The sequence below is a fragment of the Halichoerus grypus genome, chromosome 3, assembly GCF_964656455.1.
Source record: "Halichoerus grypus chromosome 3, mHalGry1.hap1.1, whole genome shotgun sequence".
In the NCBI taxonomy this organism is placed as follows: domain Eukaryota; kingdom Metazoa; phylum Chordata; class Mammalia; order Carnivora; family Phocidae; genus Halichoerus; species Halichoerus grypus.
The window spans coordinates 168,137,180-168,160,128 of NC_135714.1; the positions used below are offsets into that span (position 1 = coordinate 168,137,180).

The following is a 22,949-nucleotide window of genomic DNA, read 5'->3' on the forward strand; positions in this document are numbered from 1 at the left end:
GAATAGATCTTCCTTGGAAAAGTTCAGTTCCTTTCCCAATTTTAGTTTTTTTTCTTGCTCTTGAGTTGTAGGAGTTCCTTATATTTTTTGGATATTAATCTCTTATCAGATATATGATATACAAATATTTCCTCTCATTTCATAGGCTGCCTTTTCATTTAGATGGTGGTTTCCCTTGCTGTACAAACTTCTTATTCTGCTGTAGTCCCACTTACCTATTTTTGCCTGTTGCTTTTGCTTTGGTGTCAGATTAAAAAAATCATTTCTAAAACCAATGTCAAGGAGCTTTTTTCCAATGTTTTCTTCCAGGATTTTATGGTTTTAGGCCTTACATGTAAGTCTTTAATCCACTCGAGTTAATTTTGTGAGTTGTGTAAGATAGGGGTCCAGTTTCATTTTTGGCATGTGGATAACCAGTTTTCCCAATACCATTTATTGTAGAGACAATCATTACTGCATAGAGTATTCTTAGCTCCCCTGTCAAATATTAGTTGATTGTGGGGCACCTGGGTGGCTCAGTCAGTTAAGTGTCTAATTCTTGATTTCAGCTCAAGTCATGATCTCAGGGTTGCAAGACTGAGCCCCATGTCAGGCTCTGTGCTCAGTGTGGAGTCTGTTTAAGATTCTCACCCCCTCCCTCTACCCCTTCCCCACCCTTGCTCACGCTCTCTAAAAAATATTTATATACATATATACACACACATATATCAATTTATATAAGTTGACTGTATATATGTCAGTTCATTTCTGGGCTCTGAATTCTGTTCCATTGGTTTATGTGTCTATTTTTATGCCAGTACCATACTGTTTTTTTTTTTGTTTTTTTTTTTTTTTAATATTTTATTTATTTGACAGAGAGAGACAGAGAGAGAAGGAACACAAGCACGGGGAGTGGGAAAGGGAGAAGCAGGCTTCCCGCCGAGCAGGGAGCCCGATGCGGGGCTCGATCCCAGGACCCTGAGATCATGACCTGAGCTGAAGGCAGTCGCTTAACCAACTGAGCCACCCAGGTGCCCCCCAGTACCATACTGTTTTAATTACTATAACTTTGTAGTTTGAAATCCAGAAATGTGATATATCTGGCTTTGTTCTTCTTTCTCAAAATTGCTTTGGCTCCCTGGGGTTTTTTGTGGTACCATACAAATTTTAGGGTTGTTTTTCCTTTTCTGTAAAAATTGCCATTGAAATCTGAATAGGGATTGCATTGGATCGATAGATGACTTTAGGTACTATGGACATCTTAACAATATTAATTATTCCAATTATGAATATGGGACATCTTTCCATGTATTTGTATCTTCAATTTCCTTCATCAATGTCTTCTAGTTTTCAGTGTACAGATCTTTCACCTCCTTTTATTCCTAAGTATTTCATTGTTTTTGATAATATTGTGACTGGCATTGTTTTACTTCTTTTTCAGATACTCTGTCATTAGTGTATACAAACCCAAATGATTTTTTGCATATTAACTTTTTATCTTCAATCTTTACTGAGTTCCTTTATTAGTTCTAACATTTTTGTGTGTGTAGAGTCTAGTCTTTAGTCTTCTGTATTTAAGAATGTCATTTGCCGGAGGGTATGTGCTCTGGTAAGCGCTGTGAATTGTGCAAGACTGTTGAATCTCAGATCTGTACCTCTGAAACAAATAATGCAATATATGTTAAGAAAGAAAAAAAGAAGAAGAAGAATGTAGCAGGAGGGGAAGAATGAAGGGGGGGAAATCGGAGGGGGAGAAGAACCATGAGAGACGATGGACTCTGAAAAACAAACTGAGGGTTCTAGAGGGGAGGGGGTTGGGAGGATGGGTTAGCCTGGTGATGGGTATTGAGGAGGGCACGTTCTGCATGGAGCACTGGGTGTTATGCACAAACAATGAATCATGGAACACTATATCTAAAACTAATGATGTAATGTATGGGGATTAACATAACAATAAAAAATTAAAAAAAAAAAAAGAATGTCATTTGCCAACAGATGATTTTATTTTCTTTCCCATTTGGATTCTTTTAATTTCTTTTCCTTGTTTGATTGCTATGGCTAGGATTTGCATTACTAAGTTGAATAGGCATAGTGAGAATGGAAACACTTGCCTCATTTTTTTTTTAATTATGTTATGTTAATCACCATACATTACATCATTAGTTTTTGATGTAGTGTTCCATGATTCATTGTTTGCGTATAACACCCAGTGCTCCATGCAATACGTGCCCTCTTTAATACCCATCACCAGGCTAACCCATCCACCCCCCCCTCTAGAACCCTCAGTTTGTTTCTCAGAGTCCATAGTCTCTCATGGTTCGTCTCCTCCTCCGATTCCCCCCCTTCATTCTTCCCCTCCTGCTATCTTCTTTTTTTTTTTTTTTTTAACATATAATGTATTATTTGTTTCAGAGGTGCAGGTCTGTGATTCAACAGTCTTACACAATTCACAGTGCTCATTCTTAAAGGAAAAATTTTCATCATTTCACCATGGAGTATGATGTTAGCAGTGGTATGGCCTTTATTGAGGTATACATACTTCCATACCCAATATATTAAGAGTTTTTATCATGAAATGATAAGTTTTGTTAAATGCTTTTTCTGCATCTATTAAGATGATTATATAATTTTTCTTTCATTCTATTAATGTAACGTATCATATTTATTGATCTGTGTATGATGAAACATCCTTGCCTCCTAGAAATGAATCCCACTTGATCACAGTGTATGTTCCTTTTAATGTGCTCTTAAATGTGGCTTGCTAGTATTTCGAGAATTTTTGCATGTCTTCATCGGTGGCCTGTAATTTTCTTTTCTTATACTGACCTTATCTGGCTTTTATATCAGGGTAATGTTGTTCTTGTAAATGATTTTGGAAGTGTTCCCTCTCCCTCTTTAATTTTTTGGAAGAGTTTGACAAGGACTGGCATTAATCCTTCTTTAAATGTTTGAATTCACCAGTGAAACCATCTGGTGCTGGGCTTATCTTTGTTAGGAGGTTTTTGATACTGAATCAATCTCCTTACTCATTACTGGTCTGTTCAGGTTTTCTATTTCCTTGGTGGACTATATGTTTCTAGGAATTTTATCCATTTATTCTAGGTTGTCCAATAAGTTGGAGTATAATTGTTAATAGTTTCTCATAATTCTTTTTATTTCTGTGGTGTCTATTGTAATGTCTCCTCTTTCATTTATAATTTTATCTATTTAGGAGTCCTCTCTTTTACTTTTGGTTAGTCTACCTAAAAGTTTGTCAATTTTGTTATTGTTTCAAAGAACCAGCTCAGTTTTGTTAATCTTTTCTATTGCTTTCCTATTTTCTATTCCATTTATTTCTGCTCTTATCTTTATTATTTCCTTTCTTTTGCTAACAGTGGGCTTAGTTTGTTCTTCTTTTAGTTCCTTGAAATATAAGGTTAGGTTGTTTGAGATCTTTCTTTTTTCTTGACATATTGCTGATAGCTATAGTTTCCTATTAGAACTGTTTACGCTGCATCCCATAAGTTTTAGTATATTGTGTTTCCATTTTTAATTGTCAAGATACTTTTTCATTTCCTTTTTGATTTCTTCTTTGATCCACTGTTTGTTAATTTCCATATATTTGTGAATTTTCCAGCTTTCCTCCTGTTATTGATTTCTATTTTCATTTTCTGACCTTTGTGGTCAGAAAAGGTACTTGATATAATTTTTATCATCTTCTATTTCTTGAGACTTGTTTTGCAGCCTAACATGTGATTGTTCCTAGATAATGCACCATGTGTGATTTAAAAGTAATATGTATTCTACTGCTACTGGATGGAATGTATATGTCAGAATGTATATGTGTCCTAGGTCCATCAGGCCTATACTATTGTTCAAATCCACTGTTTCCTTATTGATTCTCTAAGTGATCTATCCACTGATGATAGTGAGTATTAAAGGCCCCAACCATTACTATACTGCTGTTTATTTCTTTTAGTTCTATATTTGCTTTATATATTTTGGTGCTCTGATTTTTGGTGTATTATCTACCTTCCACTTGTCAGTTGTTTATCCATTTATTACAGGGCTATATTATTATTTTTAAAGATTTTATTTATTTATTTGACAGAGAGAAAGAGAGCACAAGCAGTGGGAGCAGCAGACAGAGGGAAAAGCAGGCTCCCCACAGAGCAGGGAGCCCGATGCAGGGCTAGATCCCAGGACCCTGGGATCATGACCTGAGCCAAAGGCAGACGCTTAACTGAGTGAGCCACCCAGGTGCCCCTACAAGGCTACATTATTAAGTTCCTACATTTAGAATTGTTGTATCCTCTTGGTGCATTGACCCTTTCATCATTATAAAATATCTTTGTCTCTAGTAATTCTGGTCTTAAAGTATATTTTGTTGATATTAACATAGAAACTCTGGCTCTCTTCCAATTACTGTTTACATGGTACTACTTTTTTCATTCTTTAACTTTCAACATATTTGTCTCTGAATCTAAAATGTTCCTCTTGTAGGCAGCACATAGTTGAATATTTTTAATCCATTTTTCTAATATTTTAAGTCCAATGTCTGGCTTTCCCAGAGGACAGCTTCTATTGACCGCTTTCTTTTACTGTGTATGACCCATACTTTCCTATTTCTTTGCAAGTCTCATAATTATTTGTTGAAAACTAAGGATTTTAAATAATGCGGCAAATCTGTAAATCAGATTCCCCTTCCCCACCTGATTGTTGTTACTGTATTGTTTGTTTAGTGGCTTTTCCTGAACTAATTCTTTGTTGTATGTGACCCCTGAAGCCTCAGTTAGCTCAGTAGCCAGCTTATTATTGGATAGAGATTTCCTTAAATGCCTTGAATGAATAAGTATCCCAGCCTTTGTCATTGGGTTCTGCGTGCATGTTAAGGAATACCTTCAATGCTCCAGGAGACAGTTTTTAAGTCTGTTGCAGTCTTCACTTTCTGTTTATGCAGAATCTCAAGGGTTGTTAGAGGTAAGAGCTTAGAGCCTTCTCAGGTTTTTCCCAGACAGGTGGACAAAGATTCCCAAGAACATGTCAGAGTTCACCAGTATGCCGTATTTCCCAGCTTTTCCTTTTAAGTTTTTTGGTCAGCTTCTTGTTTGCCCAACTGCTATTAGCACCAGATGCAGCAGTAATGTTGAACAACTGTCAAATGCTCTGGGGAAAAGACTGTTTTTACCGAATGAGCATAGAGTCAGATCGAAGAAAAACAAGCTCTGCAAGTGAGGGTTTTCCAGGGAGCTGCCAGACCAGTCAAATAATGATAATTCCAGGAATGGGGCTTTTGAGGGAGCTCCTAACTGCCCAATCCAGTGAATGCTAAGCTTTTGGTTTTCACAGCTACTGTGACTGTGAGAGACTATTGGTTTTCAAGATTACTGTGGAGCTGAGGAGAGGGGAATGATAAGAGAGCAAGTGAAAACACCACAAAATCTTATTATTATTTTTAATTACTTAAGCTTCTAATGAAAAAAATTAGAGGACACCTTTAAACTGGAAGAAAGATACTATTCTTTGTTCAAAATTTGAAAGATTCATGAGCAACACGTTTAAAGATCACTAAGTCAAAAAAACTTCTTGAGGACACCATGAATTTCTATTGTATGGTATAAATAAAACTTTCATCATTTAATTAACAATTGTTATGTTTTATAACATTTAAAGACAATGGCAAAGTCCCTGGCATTATTTTGGTTTATAAAGTCATACTTCATTCTAAATTCAAATTTATTTTATTTACTTGCTTATTTAGCATTGCTTTTTATATACTTTCACAGCCTACATTAGTATAAAGATATCATTTTGACTCATATGGATTTTGAAATAACAATTAGGAAAATAGCAATTAGGGAGAAAATGGATATGTAAATTCAAACCAACAAAAACAATTCATGCACTTTGGGTCCTCCACAGTAAGGAAGAATTAGTACAATCACCCAATACCTGGTACCTCAATTTGTTTGACTAATGTAGGAAAATAACCAAGATACATGGTCTTCTATTAGTCAAAGATGCTCAACAACTTACTGAATATTTGATTGTTTGAGGCTATTTATGTCTGCTACTTATTATCCTCCTCTGACTCAGTGGTAATTCTAGGTAAGGCCCAGAAGGAAAGGCAAAGGGTCTCATTAGTCCATTTGTGCCTTACTAACATATATGTTTAAACACTCCCTGAGTTTTACAAAAACTCCATTTTTATCATGGAGTAAAAGTAAAATGAAATGAAGTCTTTGTCATCGAGAAACACTCCTTCATATAATACCTGGATTTTTCCTTCTTGTTATACCAAATTGTATCAATTACCTTGAAATACTATTATTCAAATACTTTCCACTGAACAAAGCTAACTGTAATCACTGATTTTGTATCTCAACCATTCATAGCTATCACAGAGAAACTCACACATTGCCATGGTTCTATTTTCTTCCCAAACTGATTCATAACTTTGGAAAAAAGTAGGCTTGCTCTGAAACATGCTGGCCAGTTACATGCCAAGGCAGTAATTTTGTAGTACCTTTTTATATTCTGGATTCCCTTCCATTAAATGAATAAGGCATGGAGATGTGAAAAAGCCTCCTGATGCATTGAGAATCACAGAAATCCTTTCTTGAAATCAATGAAACATTTCCAATCAAATCTGAGCTGTTCGATGAATATGAATCTCTAGATCATTAACTAAAATCAAGAGGCATCTTTAATCAAATCTAAAATTTAACATACAGAATGGAAAATCCACAAAAAGTAAGAATTTTATTTGAAATCCCAAAATACCAGGCAGGCCCAAATTTTGAATATTTGGCCAATTAAGACATCTTCCTTAATGAGAGAAAATATTAAGCAAAAAGATAAAAAACCCAAGACTGGAGGTTCATATCCCCAGAAAAATTTAAGGCTTTTCTCCAAAATGATTATATTGCCAGTTTCAAATATGTTCTCTTATAATACAAAAGAAAGAACTGTTTTCGCCATTTGTTTTCTTTTAAAGATACATTAAATGCCTTTTAGAGAGAAATTCTTTGATGAATTTATCATTTCTGAAAAACTGAACTCAGATATGTTTTTAACATGTTCTCATTCAGAATGTTAAGTAAAAGGATCATCCTCAACCTTACTCTACTATGTTTGGGAGAGAGAGCAGAAGGTTTCATGGACTAAGGGCAGGGGGTGTAGAAGAGAAAAGTTCTGTAAATTTGTGAAAAGAACCATAGGAAATATTTTAGGCTTTACAGGTCATGAGGTCCCTGTTACAACTACTCAACACTTTATCATTTTAGTGTGAAGATGTAAAGAAATGGGTGTGGCTGTGTTCCATAACCTTCACTTACAAAAACAGGCCATCAGCTGGATTTTACCTGTGAGTCATGCTTTGCTGACCCCTGATCTTTTTTTTTTTTTTTTTTAAGATTTTATTTTTAAGTCATCTCTACACCCAATGGGGGCCTCGAAATCACAACCCCGAGATCAAGAGTCCCGTGCTCCACCAATGAGCCAGCCAGGCGCCCAGCTGAGCCCCTGAACTAAAAGAAAACTGGAAGGAAGTGGCATTTGTATTGAGGATAACATCCTGAGTGAGCATGCAAATAGATTAGGCATCCTGAACTATTTTGTGCCTTGCTGTTAAAATTATGGCATTTCCCCCACTCAGTTGATAATTAGCTCCCAACTTTAGTGGAAACAATGAGAGCAAAGGGGTAAAAAGTTAAGATGAAGAGATTCCTTCTTTAGAGTCACCTAGAAACCATACAAGCTACTGACCAAAATTCAGCACAAGAGTGACCAAGCGTCTGCTTTGAGTATGCCTTCCCTGACAACTGGAGGAATGAAACCTTCTTCAAAGCTCCCCCCAAGACCTAACCTAAACTCAGTTCTAAAACAGAGCTTCTAGCAAGGAGAGCTATCTCAAGTATTCACCAGGAAAACAGACCGTAGCATATACTCTGACCTACGTTGCAGAATTAGGCAAAATAATCCTAAAATAATGTAGAGTCTGGAAGCATTGTGGAAAAACATGCTTTCAGAGAAACTAAAAGCTTTCATGACCCATTGGTAAAATCTGGCCTCATAAATCTTGGGATTTTAAAACACAGCAGGCATACTCTCCCACATGACAATTCCACCTCCTCCAACATGTTACAATAAATGAGGGGGGGGGGGGTTCATACTACAGATTTGGTAATTAGTTCAGTTCTGTAGATCTGCTATAAGCTATTTTGCTTTTGTTTTGTATTCTTCTCTATCAAATAAGTTTAATTGTATTATGCTGCCCTCAGGTGTCTATTCTTTTATATGCATGATTAGCAGGCAAAGCAGTATCCTTTGTAAATTTCCAAACCAAGAAGCTATGGATGTGATATTCAAAGTATTCTTTCATAAACCCCAATCATGAGCTAATGAAGTATTAGAAATTCAACTTTTAGGGATATCTGAAATATTACTTGGACTTTTCCTGCCACTTGTGTAATACACTGCCACTGAAAAAGGAACTAGACGTGGTATAAAGAAAAAAACAGGGGCACCTGGGTGGCTCAGTTGTTAAGCAACTGCCTTCGGCTCAGGTCATGATCCTGGGGTCCTGGGATCGAGCCCTTCATTGGGCTCCCTGCTTCTCCCTCTCCCACTCCCTCTGCTTGTGTTCCTGCTCTTGCTATTTCTCTCTGTCAAATAAATAAAATCTTAAAAATATATATATATATGGCAAATGATAATAATATTGTAACACAGTGGTTCTCAAAGTATGACTCAGGGATCCTGTTCAGGGTGTCCATGAGGTCACACCTAGTGTTATAATAATACTCAGAACATTTTTTTTACTCTCTCTCACAGGTTACAGTGGAGTGTTCTAGAAGCTATATTACTTGTGACATACTGCAACTAACTAAATACAGAAGCAGAGAATTTAGCTGTCTTCTACTAAGCCAAATATGAAAGTCTTGCAAAAAAATTTTCAATGCTATATTTTTCACTGATTTTTTTTGTTTTTCTAATTCATAAAAAAGAATGTTATTCCCATATGATTTCACTTGTATGTGGAATCTGAAAAACAAATAAATGAACAAATAGGTGATGGGGATTAAGGAGTGCACTTGTGATAAGCACCAGGTATTCTTTGTACATGCTGAACCACTAAATTGTACACCTGAAACTGATATTATGCTGTATGATAACTAACTGGAATTTAAATTAAAAACTTAAAAAAATATATGTGTGTAAAGTTAAAAAAAAAAAGGAAAAGCAGAAACAGACACATAAATACAGAGGAACAAACTGACTGCTGCCAGAGGGGAGGGGGAGGAGGGGCTGGGCAAAATAGGTGAAGGAGAGTGGGAGACACAGACTCCCAGTTATGAAATGAATAAGTCACAGGATAAAAAGTACAGTATAGGGAAAACAGTCACTAGTACTGTAATAGCGTTATGTGGTGATGGACGATAGCTACAGTTGTGAGCACAGCATAACATACAGACTTGTCAAATCACTATGTTGTACACCTGAAACTAACATAACATTGTGTGTCAACTATACTTCATTTAAAAAAAAAAGGTACAATCTTCCAGTTATAAAATAAATACCACATGGGGATATAATGTACATCCTAGTGACTACAGTATTGCATGTTTGAAACCGAAGAGTAGCTTTAAAGTTCTCATCACAAGAAAAAAAATTATAACTATGTATGGTGACAGATGTTAACTAGACTTACTATGGTGATCATTTTGTAATATATATAAACAATGAATCATTATGTTGTACACCTAAAAACTAAAAAATAAAATTCACTCATTTTAAAAGAAAAAAGTATGTTATTCATTTAATGGGTTTATTAATGCTATTTTAAAATAATTTAATAAATATTTTAAAATCTTATCCATTTTAGTTTCTAACATGGTAAATATTAATGGATATACACAAAAACTCTTTGGGGTCCTAAAAAAAAATTAAGAGTATAAAGGGAATGTGATACTATAAAGTCTGAGAGAAGTACTGTAGTAGCATATTCTATCACAACAAACAAAACAAAAAGTGTTTCCTTTGAAATTTGAGAAGATAAAGGAAAAGACACTGACCTGATTATCAAATTACAAAGACTAAACTCTACTTTTAAGTTATCATAGAATGACAGACATTAACTTAAGCAATGGGATTAGAGCTAAGAGGTTTCAGTCACCTTCCTTACCCTCACTTCTTCCCTCCCCAAACCATCTGCAGGAGAAAGAGCAAAAACAGGCTTAATATGGCGTTTCATCTACTTCCCTTTATCATTTTCTACTAATGACCTGTGCAAATGTGAAAAACTCATAATGGTAAGAAGGAAAAGGAATGCAGCAACTGAATAATGCATAAATTAGATAACCAGAGGTTCCTAAATGAACCCCATTGACCCAACTGATATCCGCATTGTATTTTTTTTTTTTTAAGATTTTATTTATTTATTTGACAGAGAGAGACAGCGAGAGAGGGAACACAAGGAGGGGGAGTGGGAGAGGGAGAAGCAGGCTTCCCGCCGAGCAGGGAGCCCGATGCAGGGCTTTGATCCCAGGACCCTGGGATCATGACCTGAGCCGAAGGCAGATATTTAACGACTGAGCCACCCAGGCGCCCCGCATTGTATTTTTTCCATGTATGAACCTATTCTAAAAAAATCAGAGCTACCAAAAAAAAAAAAAAAAAAAAAAGTGAAGAAAGAAAGAGAAGGGGTGGGAGGTGGCTAGGGAGGAAGAAATGGGGGAAAGGAATAAAAGGAAAGGAGGCTTTCATTTTGAAGAGTCACAAAAGCATAGAAAATGCACCAGTGCATGATTAACTGTGACAGGCTGAAGTAAGCATTCCTATTAAAATCCACATAGTTGTCAATGTGACAGTATCTTAAAGGTTAGAAAAATCTGAGGGGCGCCTGGGTGGCTCAGTCAGCTAAGCGTCTGCCTTTGGTTCAGGTCATGATCCCGGGGTCCTGGGATTGAGCCCCGAGTCAGGCTCTCTGCTCAGCAGGGAGACTGCTTCTCCCTCTCCCTCTGCCCCTCCCCCCCACTCATGCTCGCTCTAGCTCTCTCTCTCTCTCAAATAAATAAAATCTTTAAAAAAATAGAAAAATCTGAAATCAAGACATTTTTCTATAAAAACATTTCCACAGCTGATGGTTAAGGTTCTCAGGCAATCCCCAAAATGCTCCTTCTGGTGAGAAAAACAGTAACAGTAAAAGTGAACCCAAGGCCCCACCAAAAACCCTTGGCAACTCTGGTCCAGACCTGATGCTTCTGCGAACTATCAGTATCACTGAGAAGCTCCAGGGATGAGAGCCTGCTGGAAGTCACTGTGGCTGGGAAGCTCCAAAAGAGGTGAAAGGAGAGACTTGGTACCAAGGACATAGAAAAGAGGACTCCAAGGGGAGGAGACTGTGCTGGCTGAATGGAAATTAAGAACAAGGCTAGAATCTACAGTAGGGAAAAACTCAGATAGGAAAATAAATGAATGCCAGGGATGGCTTTCCTGGCAGAGGGCACCGAGGGTGTGGGGCAGCAGAGACAGGAAGAGGAGCCAGAGAGAAGACAGCTCTACGGGAGGGAGAGCAGCAGGCCAAACGCACTTAAGGCAGATGCCAGTTACAAGAATGATAATCACAGAAACAGAGATTTCCTAGGCTATTAACCCTACTTACCACCCTCACAGAGGTTTGTGGTGCTTTGAGGGTACAAAGGTAAAACAGCACAATATGAGAAGTAAAAGCAGTAAACAATTCTGATAATAGTCATTTTCCACTTCTGATAATTACTCAAATATTTAACCCACCATTTACAATTCTATGATCCTACAGAGCCAATCTAGGAATTAAAAATACAATTAACAATGCAGTTTACAGACTGAAAAATAATGAACTGCTATGACCTATGTCAAACTGTACTATGCATATATTTTTAACATTATTCTATTACAAAACCTATACTTGATTCCTTGACTTCTTTCTGCCCCCCTACCCTACCAGTATGGTATACTAACTGTGGTTTTATCCCTTAGTCATTCAAGCTATAACCCAACACCAAACAAAAACAAAAAGAAACAAACAAAAAACAGTAAGGTCCTGCCTCATACATTAAACTCAGACCACTGAGGATGATAGTCAACGCACCCAGAGTATCCCAAAGATACCTACAGGAGGCCTAGCCTGAGCCAGATAGAGCCACCACTCCAGAAGAACCACACCCCCAAATCCCTTACATCTGTCGCAGAGTGGGCTAGCTCCTGCCATTACTGAAAAACACAGAGACACCTTGGGTAAAATTGCTACTAAAAATCCCAAGCCACAGTGTTAAAGGGTAGATTCTGCCACAGTATCTTGATTAAAAATAATGTCCTGGCTACTGCCTCTGATATGGCCTGACCCTGGGCAGCCACTGTCTTATGGATCACTTTTGACTTTTATTTGTGAAAATGACCAACTGATTCTATATTTATCTATCCTGGTCTTCATTACAACTCAGTCTATATCTAAAACTTCCTCCCACCTCAGGGTCCAGCCCTGGTAAGAAAGTTTTTGCCTATTGTCCTGCCCTGAATCTCAACTATGATCCAAGTACCTGAGAGCTAGTTATAGTCAACAAAGCACATTTGAAGCTTAGTCCAGAAAAGAAATAGTTTTGAATTTATTCTAACATGACAAAATCCTATATTCATACTATTTCCAATAAAACACATGGCTTTAAAGAAAGATTTTCAGATTTTCAGCTCTTTCCATGTTGATAGTTGAAATAACATCAATACAACTTAGTTCCAGTATGGTAAGAGAAAAATAAACTCTAGAGTTTGTTTTAATAGAAATTTATCTGTATGTGCAAAAGTTTAATTTACATACCTATTTCATAGATGAAGAGGCATTTTAAAAATAAGAAATTACTTAGCAAATTAGCCATGTGACCACAATTATAAAATATTTTATCTGAGAATAAACCACATGCAAATAAAAGCAAGTCAATACAATTGCTAAAATAATGATACATCATTATTTTTTTAAAAAAAAATAGGTACAAAAGGGAATCAGCCTTTTTAGCTCCAATGAAATTATAACATTTGAATGAACTTCTCCCAAAAATATTGCATATACTTCGTACTGGTTTTTGTTTTAGCTTACTTAGTGAAATTCAATAATCCAAGGTATAATTAAAATAGCCCCCCCAGTACTTTTCCACTATAGCACCTCAGTTACCTGCTACATTCTTCAGTTAAAAGGACTAAGGGAAGTCAGCCTAGCCAACACTACCAGAAATGAGATTTGAGTTCCATAAATGTCTCATTCATTTCTGATCCTTACCCAAGTGGCACAGAACTTGGATAGAGTAGACATACTATAAGTGTTTACTGAATGATAGAATTATAAAAAGAAAGAAAGAATGGCATTCCAACATATGACAGTACATTAGATTTATTATATTAGTATACATTCTATCATTTTATTAGTAAGTTAGCAGAATGAACAAAGGCCCATATCAGTGCATTTTCAATGTATCATTCCTTAGAGTAAATAAAACCACAAGGAGGATTCACAAAGAAAAGCCAAAAGAAGCTAATTCCCAAGTTATGCCTCCCCCACTGAAAGCAAAAGACAGGCTTATCTCAATACTTCTTAGAAAGGGTCATGCTGTTGTATTGCTATCATGGCACAATGGTAAGGAAGAAAAGGAAAATGGTTTAATAGTTCACTTCCCAAGAGGATTATTCTGGCATTGGACTAAGTAATGAGAGGTGATGGCCTAGGCAGTACAGCCTAGGGAGGAGGTGAAAAGGGGCAGACATTAGAAATAATTCACTTTATATTTTGAATGATTCACCTTCAAAGGGGCCATGCTAATAAGTCAAACAGACACTGTAACAATAAATCAGGCAATCATGATGCAAGAGAAGCTACACCCAGAATTATGGATAAAAACTTACCACCTAGAAGGAAAATTTATTTTTAAAATGAATCCAGAGTTGGAAGATAAGAAAACACATTTTCATATGGTTAGTTCTTATGATAACTACTATATATTCAACACTTTTAACAGCATGCACTGTAAATAAGGATTAAAAAAACCTCTAATATACAAAACCTAAACAACAGACAATCCTAAGTATATAGCACACATTTTCAAAAACAAAGCTAAGAACCAATAATTACTAAAAATATGTTGATGATATTGTATTTATTCTCTTTCTTATATGTAATTGTGACTAGAGCCAAACAGTATTAAACTGTTTCATTTGTATACTGCCTCTTACCTATAAACTCTTACATTCTAGTTGCCAAAAAGAAGTGTGACACTTCATTTAATCTCTTTTCAATTATTCAAAATTGGTCTGAAAACAGAGCAAGAGCATGTCCGAGATCTGTGCTTCTGAACCTATGGACTATAGACACTGGGATGCCCATGGTTAGTTTGGATATAAAACATGCTGCGTTATGTGAATAAATAACAAACCTCACACCTTTATTTACTGCTATGTTTCAAATTATTGTGATTAATAAGATACATGTTTATTTGAAAGTATTATTAAAGCAATATTAGCTTTCTAAAAAGTAATTCAGCTTTTAATAAAAACCAATCTGCCATCTAGCAACTTCCACAGAAGTTCTATGAGATCAACTTTTAAATAAGAATTGAAAGTGTTACTGGATTTTTTTTTCGTCATTATAAATTTTCTCAGTCAACAGACACTAAATGCACAACCATCGTATGTGAATGAGACCTCAAAATATCTCATGTGAGGAAGATAACTCATGCTGGGACTCGCTGACTTGGATCAAAGTTACATGTGGACAAGAGTATTCAAAATTGTCTCTTTCAGCTGAAAGTTAGGTTGAGAAATTAAGTCAGAGGAAAAGAAGGGGACAGACTTGTAACTGTCATCATAAGACAGGCAGAGAAATTAAACAAGGAAAATCTGCTTTACTGGTAAGAGAAAAACAGAGGTCAGGACTGTCCACTGACTGGTCATCCCCGTAACAAGCCAATGAGTTTAGATTCTGATCCTCATGTCAAAGTTCACACTGTGGGAATCCTAGTACCTTTATTTCCCCAAGATGTATTATGGCGCTATTACCCCAAAATGTCCCCTGAGAGTATCTACTAATTTTATTCTGTATCATCTCTGGACACATGTTACATATGTCTACAAGTCACTAGGTTATTCTAAACTCATCTCATGCAAATTGCAAAAGGAACTTCCTAGCTTCCTAGTTGAGTTGAGAGGTCTGTGAAAACAGTGTTAGCTATCACTACATCTCTTCATTTTTCTGATAGTAGATCACTTTTTTTTTCCTTCAGTCCATCTTTACAGTCCCAAACAGCTCCATTTTGCCTTTTTTAAGGGAATTATGTGGACTTTCGGAATACGAGAACGAATTTGTATGGATACCTAAGTTTCAGTGTTTTTTTTGTTTTGTTTTGTTTTTTTAAGATTTTATTTATTTGACAGAGAGACAGCGAGAGCAGGAACACAAGCAGGGGGAGAAGGAGGGAGAGAAGCAGGCTTCCCACCAAGCAGGGAGCTCGATGTGGGGCTTGATCCCAGGACCCTGGGATCATGACCTGAGCCAAAGGCAGATGCTTAACAACTGAGCCACCAGGCGCCCCAGTTTTAGTTCTTTTAATGTGATTTTTTAAAATTGTAAGATAAATCATATAGCAAATCAAGGGATGATCTAGATTCTTTAATCATAAGAAACCTGGTTTTCTCTTCAAAATAAATGGACCTGGGACTATGAAATAATTTTTGTGCTAAATAAGTACATATTGGCCTATATTAAACTAAAACATTTTCATTTTCTCTAAGATAAACAGTTTAAGTAAATGCTAAAATTCCACATCTATGAAAGGTAAAGGTTTACATGTAATTATAAATTTAAGTTCACTCTAGATTTTAAATAGAAGATGAGATAGTAATTAGAATATTTTGGTATTTCAACTAGTAGAAGACCACGTGAGCTGAGAAGTGTAGAAAAGGCTGTGTTCTTAAGACTGGCTACTAGATTTAGTAAAAACACAGTCACCATCTTCAGATCTAACTTATATCCCCTTTCCATCATATATCAACCCAAATAAAAATGTCTCTGCCATCTACTGGAGAAAGAAGATACAGAACACACTCACTACAGGTAAGTCAACTCCAGACATGTAGACAATATCATATTCACTTTTAAGTGAATTATGCTCTGTGCTAGCATGTAAAATAGTTATTTCTTTTTCCAAGGATTTACGTTTACCTACCTGCCATGTAGAGAATGAGAGAAAGGGAGGCAGAGAATAAGTGCGTATGAACACAAAAGCAAAGATAAACCCAAGATATTTTGATTTCCATAAGACAGCTTCACACACCTACACTTACATGGCCGTGGAGATCTGTGTTAAGAAGCATCATTGCACAGGTGAGACAATGGACCCCATCTAAGGGAAGAGACAAGGAAAGAAAGCATGAATTCACTATTTCCTATTGGACTCCTTATTATCATTAGAGTGGCATACATTAAGAACCTATGAAAACACAAACATGTGGCTAGGCACAATTAATCGTATTTGTTTGGGGAGACAAAAAATAGATAAATTATTAGAAGGACCTCAGTGCACAGAGTTGGACTCTGCTGGTGATAAAGTATATCATTTTTACCTCTCTGGAAGGTAGTTTGATAGAACATATCTTAAGCTTTGAAACAGTGTCTTTTGACACAGCAAATCCATTTATAAGGCTTTACACTAAGGAAACAAGGATCTATGCAAAATACAAGGGTATCTAAAGAAATATTGCTTATAATGGGGAACAAGTAAATAAAACCCTCCAAAACCACAATCCTGTTATGTTTAAGTCATTAAAAATGTTGTCCAAGTATACATGTTGAAATAGAAAGATATTTCACAATAAATTATTATATGAAAAGCACATTATATGCAGTACGGTTCCATTTAAATATAAATACATCTAGAATAATATATAACATATTAAAGATTATCATCTCTGGATAGTGAGATAATTTTTATCTTTTTATTTATATTTTCCCAATTTTCTGTAATGTAAGATACAGAAATGAAAATAAATTATTTGCTACTGTTCCTTCTTTTTTTTACTTTCTGGGAGGAATGTGAATTGAGAAAGAAGCAAAAGTTAAAGGAAACCAAGATTTGGGTCTTTCACTGTACTGTCTGGGTATTAGGTCTCTGGATAAAAATTTATGGGCAGGAATAGTTATCCTCTTTCTTGACAATTCACTAAAGGCAACATGTAGGTTGGTCCAGGATACTATGGATCAGACAAAAGTAAAATACTGCAATAACTGTAAAGATTAAAAAATTACATATTCAGGGGAAAGATGTTGCTCAAACCAGATGGATCATGTCACACTTAGATGGAAACATCACTCTCTCTTACTTTATAAAGGAAAAGAAAAAGCACTGAGAGTTAGAAGCTTCTCATTTCCAAACCTTAGAATTACTTCTCCTCATTCTTTTCCTGCAATTCTCAATCCAAGTATAATAGACAATGGCAGTGAAGATGCAGAAAAATCTTATTAGTGTATGCCAAATGTACAGAAAGGCAGGCCTTCCTAATTACTGAATTCATGAATTAAAGACAGCTTATTTTTCAGAAGTATGCCTTTGAATATAGTAGGTGATTTCTGTTATTAATGTCTCTAAGGAGATGCTATCAAATGCCCAAAAGTATATTTATTCCAGTTCCAGTTTGTTATTATTAAATTTTAAATACATTTAAAATAAATTCCTTGAAAGCATTTGTAAAACTCAGTAGCCAACTCAATGGCCAGTTGAGTGTACACGTCCATCCATATTCCTTATTTCACTCAGGAATGTCAACATCTTATTAGATTAAAGGAGGTTTTAATAAAAACAACTCCCTTCTATCCCCTTCATTCTCTGTTCAATCCTGATAGTGATAGAAACAGTGAATAAATAGTCTAAGTATAAACAAAGAAAGGACGAAAGAAAATTAAGTTCCCATTTTACAGAGAGGAATGTGACTCTAAGGATCAGATTGTTAGTTAATTTAGCTATAGCCCGCAGGGCAGAGGCCGGGGGGGATTAATCACTTTAGTCAATATCAAGTACATTTATCCCAGTTAATTGGCAATACTGAAGCTAAGAGATAATTGTTATTTCTAGTGCATCTAGTCCTAGTGATCTATTCCAGAATTTGTGTTTATGAAAGATTCTCCAATTGCAAATGAATGTGCCTGACTTCAAACCCTGAAAATTTTGCTTTATTGCAGGAAACGGCATGGAGGAAGAAAACCTCTTGATAGGGTGCAACAATTAAATAGTTTAAAGTTGCTTTTTAAAAATAGTACAATAAACATAAACTCATAGTTCATTAAAATCATAAACCAAAGTCAGTGGTCAGTGTTACAATGAATATCAAACCAAAGCACTGGAGACACACTACAAACTCCAGTGAGATTTGTAAATGTTTCCAAAACTAAGTATACATGCACTTCAAGAAGTTTAGAGATCAGATGGATAGAAAGAAGACATAAGAAAACCAGCATTTCATTTATTACAATGTGCTTTGCCATGTAAAATCTCAGAGTGGCAGCATGAGCAACTTAAAGCATCTTGTCATACTATGGACCTGGAAAACGAAGTAAAAAATAATGAAAAGAAAAGAATACCATGCAGTCATTAAATATCTTGCTTTTTAAAGAATATTTAATGACATGAGAAAATGTTCACAATGAAAGGGAAAGACAACAGGAAACAAAACTCTGTAATGATTCAAATTTGAAATTAAATATTATACAAATAGAATAGAAGGAAATAAATCAAACAGTTGTTAATAGTTTTTTCCAGGTAATTAGAGATCCCTAGATGATTTTCATTTTCATCTCTATAACCTTCCATATTTTCCACAATAAAATATAACTTTCATGAGAAAAATAACCCTTGTTTTTTGAAATACAAACATTTCCATCAGATTACCTTGTGAAGCAATGGTATCTGGGTTACAATAAAAGTATCTATTGGAGAAGTGTATTAAAACTCTCTCTCGTTCTTGAGTTTCTCCCACAAGAGAAAATGCTTTAAAGAAATACCTTAAAAAGAATTAAGAGAAAAAAAGTGAAACTAGAAAACATTACCATACTCTTTACGTTTGACAATTAAAGTTAATTCATATATAACAAGAAATTAATTAAACAAAGAAGATATTCTAGTTATTTTTTTAAAAAATCACTTATTAGATAGCCATTCAATATAAATTTATTTAATTCTATACAATGTCAATATAAAAGATGACAGGGCAGTAACAATAACATGGTAGTTAATACATTAAGAAAAACCTTGGGAAGGTAGTAACTTCCCATATGACTGAGTGACAAGTAGCCATTTGAAAGATCAGTCAGATAAAAACCAAAGAACACTTAAGACTGAACCCATAACCATGTAGGCTATGTTTTAAAAACTATACATGGATCACAGTTTGTCATTTTGTTATATGATTGTACTCGCCACTGACACACTGTTATATACAACTGATGAATCACTGAACTCTACCTCTGCAACTAATAATACACTATATGTTAACTGACTGAACATAAAATAAAATTTAAAAAAAGAAAATTACAATTATATTATCTTGTGCACAGATTTTTGTGAATTTTATTTTGCCTATTATCACATTATATTATTAACTTTTTATATGAAAAGAAAATTGGGAGCTAAAACCCTAATTTATTCCTTAGGCTAGGAATAAATTTATGTATAAAAATTCTTTGAAAAATAAAAATATGCCCAGAACCACACACCAATCTAAATCGGGGTCACTAAGAGTACTGTCTATTAATGATAAATTCCGATAACCCTCACTTGACAAAGTAGATGCACTTCCCTAAACATGAGATAGGAAGAAAAAAAATCCTTTAAAATGTTCTAAGAAATCTTACAATTAAAAGAAACATACAAAAAACCTTATTTCTATGATGAAAATGTTGCTGTCTTAGTTTGTTAAATCTAAATTATATTGATCAAACTTGAATTTTTCATAACTGTCTTTTATAAACCACATCAGAGAACAAAGCATAAATATAGATATTTCCTCTACCCTTATTTGTTTTCAGTGGAAAAACCTATGCATGCCCTCAATTCACACAAAGTGCCACCAAATTAGTCATTATTGTGCATTCTAATCCAAACATCCTTACTTCACCTCCCAAAACGCAGTTTCCTGATTTATAAAACTAAAGGGTTATACAGATGATCTCAGAATTCCTCCAGGCTCTGACATGTTATAAAGTTTATAAGAGTAAATGCTGACTGAGTTTTACCTTCAGCGGCTCTTAGAAATTTATAGTACAATATGGTGTGAAAAGTGAGGATCATTGCGTTTATTAAACCTTCATTTGAACAGATCAGCAAAAAGTGCTACTATCTGAAACAGTTTACAGATATCTTCTGCTGATTATTATGTTGATATTCACTTTTATTCCATTCACGAGTTAATTCAAAGTATCATCTTAAAAGGCTATTGTAAACAAATGCTTGGGGGGGGGGGGAAGCCTGTAATTCTACAGTCTGTAAATCTATGCCTTTTTTAATTGATCATTCGAAAACCAAATTCCCATAGATTCCACTTCTCAAGACTTTGTCACTATTCTTTATTATGTCATCTACTAGTTGGAAAATATGATTTCATGTGTGATTTCATAAAAACAATATAATTTTCTTTCTACTGTGTCTAATAAACTATAGTATAACTTGAGCTAAGATCACAAAGTCACTGTGGGCTAAAAAATTAGTTTCAGCATTACTTTCTCTTCTCAAAATTAATTATTTGGAGGCAAAAAAAACCAGAAGTGGGGGTGCCTGGGTGGCTCAGTCATTTAAATGTCTGCCTTCAGCTCAGGTCATGATCCCAGGGTCCTGGGAGTCTCAGCAGGGAGTCTGCTTCTCCCTCTCCCACTCCCCCTGCTTGTGTTCCCTCTCTGGCTGTCTCTCTCACTGTCAAATAAATAAATAAAATCTTAACAAAAAAAAAAAAAGAAGTGATATTTAATCATACCTGAGAGACTGATCCAGTGTCATTCCTGTAAAATCAAAAAACTTCAGATATTCTTCTGCAACTAGTTTGCTAAATTCATTGCTATAAGAAAACAGGATAAACTTTGTTATTAAAATCCAAGCTACTAAAAAAGACACACACATACGGAACACTCAGACACCAGCCTTGGTACAGAACGTACTTCTTGCCTAGGTGCTTTGCGACATCCGATCTTTTGAATCTGTCTAGTTGATAAAGGCGTTTGGCCAACCTTTTGGCTGCTTCTACGTTGCTGCTGGTACCATTACTGAGACTTTCTGAGGTCTCCTTTTCCAGAATTTCAGTGCTCCCCATCTCAGAATGAGCCTCTAGTAGTGTTGTTTTTACCCCAGCATTGCTGTGAGAATTGATAAAGAAGAAAAAAAGAAAAGATTTTTTTTTATGTGACAAAAAGGAAAAATAGCTGATGAAATTACCATGCTATTGTAGAACTAAATGAAAGAAACTTTTAAATGATAGTTTTATGCTTAATTATTCATAAAAGTGTTTCCAGCTACTATATTTCAATGTACCGAAGAAGTGATTGCTTAAACCCTTGATGAGTGGTTCTCAAAACTTTGGTCTCAGGACCTTTACATTTTTAAAAATACGGAGGACACCAAAGACCTTTGTGTTTATGTGGGTTTTATCAATTGATATTCACTGTATTAATAATTTAAAAAGAAAAATTTCAACTATGAACTCACCTAAAATAACAAACCCATTTCATGAAATAAATAATATATTTTACTAAAAACAATTATAGTTTCCAAAACAACATAAAATTTAGTGAGAAAAGCAACAATTATTTACATATTTAGAAATTTCTTTAATGGTTGGCTTACTGGAAGACAGCTGGGTTCTCACTGCCACTAACCAATACTTTGTTTTGATTGAATAATATTAAAACCCAGCCTCACACAGATATTTAGTTAAAAAAATAAGAAGTAATTTAATATCCTTTTCAGATAATTGTAGATATTCTTTTTTTATACGGCACCAAAATAAGACAAGTGGTAGTTTCCCAAAGGTTAGTGCCAATATCGTATCAAAGAACTTTTTATACTCATATTAAAATGTCTTCTACTTTAAATGGATCTTTTACCCAGGCAAGATTCCGTACCATACATTGGTCATTTGCAAAATATCTGTTGACACATTTCATTATACGGTATTTTTTAAAATCACGTTTATTATGTCACCACTATTATCTTCAGAAAAATCTTTAAGTATGGAAAAGCTACCAAACTTTTGGTGGCAAATATAAGTTTTCCAAAATTCTAAGTTTTAACTGAAAGCTCAAATTTTATTGTTGGCAACAAATATTGTCAGTTGTTTTCTTAAATTATTAATAGGCTCACTCTCTTAATTTTTTAAGAAAATGGCTCCCAATAACCATAGTTTGTTGGTTACACTTTGAAAGAAAAATGGCATTTCATAAAAAGCAACTAGTTTATAACTTACAACTCGAATTACATACAAGATTGTCCTAAAGAAAACCATCAGGAGTAGAAGTGCTTTATGCATATTTTCCATCTCATCACACGTGAAATTAAAAAGGTATATACTCAAGAGTTAAAATGTAATTATTTTGTACTGCTTTATCATATTTAGGAATTTTTAGGTGAGACTGGCTTTTGTTTTTATTTGGGTGCATGAGAGTGAAGAACATGATAACAACTAGGACAGTTCGGTGCCACTACCCTGATTTGTGCTAAAGCCCCTGCACCACTGCTTTTGCATCATTTGTGTAAACATCAATACAGTGAAAAAGGAAAATAATGCTGTATCGTTATTATAAAATAAACTGGAACTCATAAACCTCCTGAAAGGGTCTCGGTAAGCCCCACAAACCTCACCACGAGGCCTCTGCTCTTCAAAGGGGTCAGCCTGCGGGTGGCTACAGAATGCTACATCATGCATTTATAACACAC

At 35.1% G+C, this 22,949-nt stretch overlaps 1 protein-coding gene across 8 annotated transcripts in view; it reads right to left on the reverse strand.

Moving 5' to 3' along the window:
- Window positions 1–22,949, reverse strand: part of PSD3 (pleckstrin and Sec7 domain containing 3) — a 586,658-nt gene that overhangs the window by 312,103 nt on the left and 251,606 nt on the right. For all 8 annotated transcript variants that reach the window (XM_078069537.1, XM_078069538.1, XM_078069540.1 and 5 more), the window contains 4 exons: window positions 21,179–21,373; window positions 20,998–21,078; window positions 18,921–19,033; window positions 16,324–16,382 (listed from right to left, as the gene is read on the reverse strand). In XM_078069537.1, coding sequence (XP_077925663.1) covers window positions 16,324–16,382; window positions 18,921–19,033; window positions 20,998–21,078; window positions 21,179–21,373 — 448 coding nt within the window. The remainder of the gene's footprint in view (window positions 1–16,323; window positions 16,383–18,920; window positions 19,034–20,997; window positions 21,079–21,178; window positions 21,374–22,949) is intronic.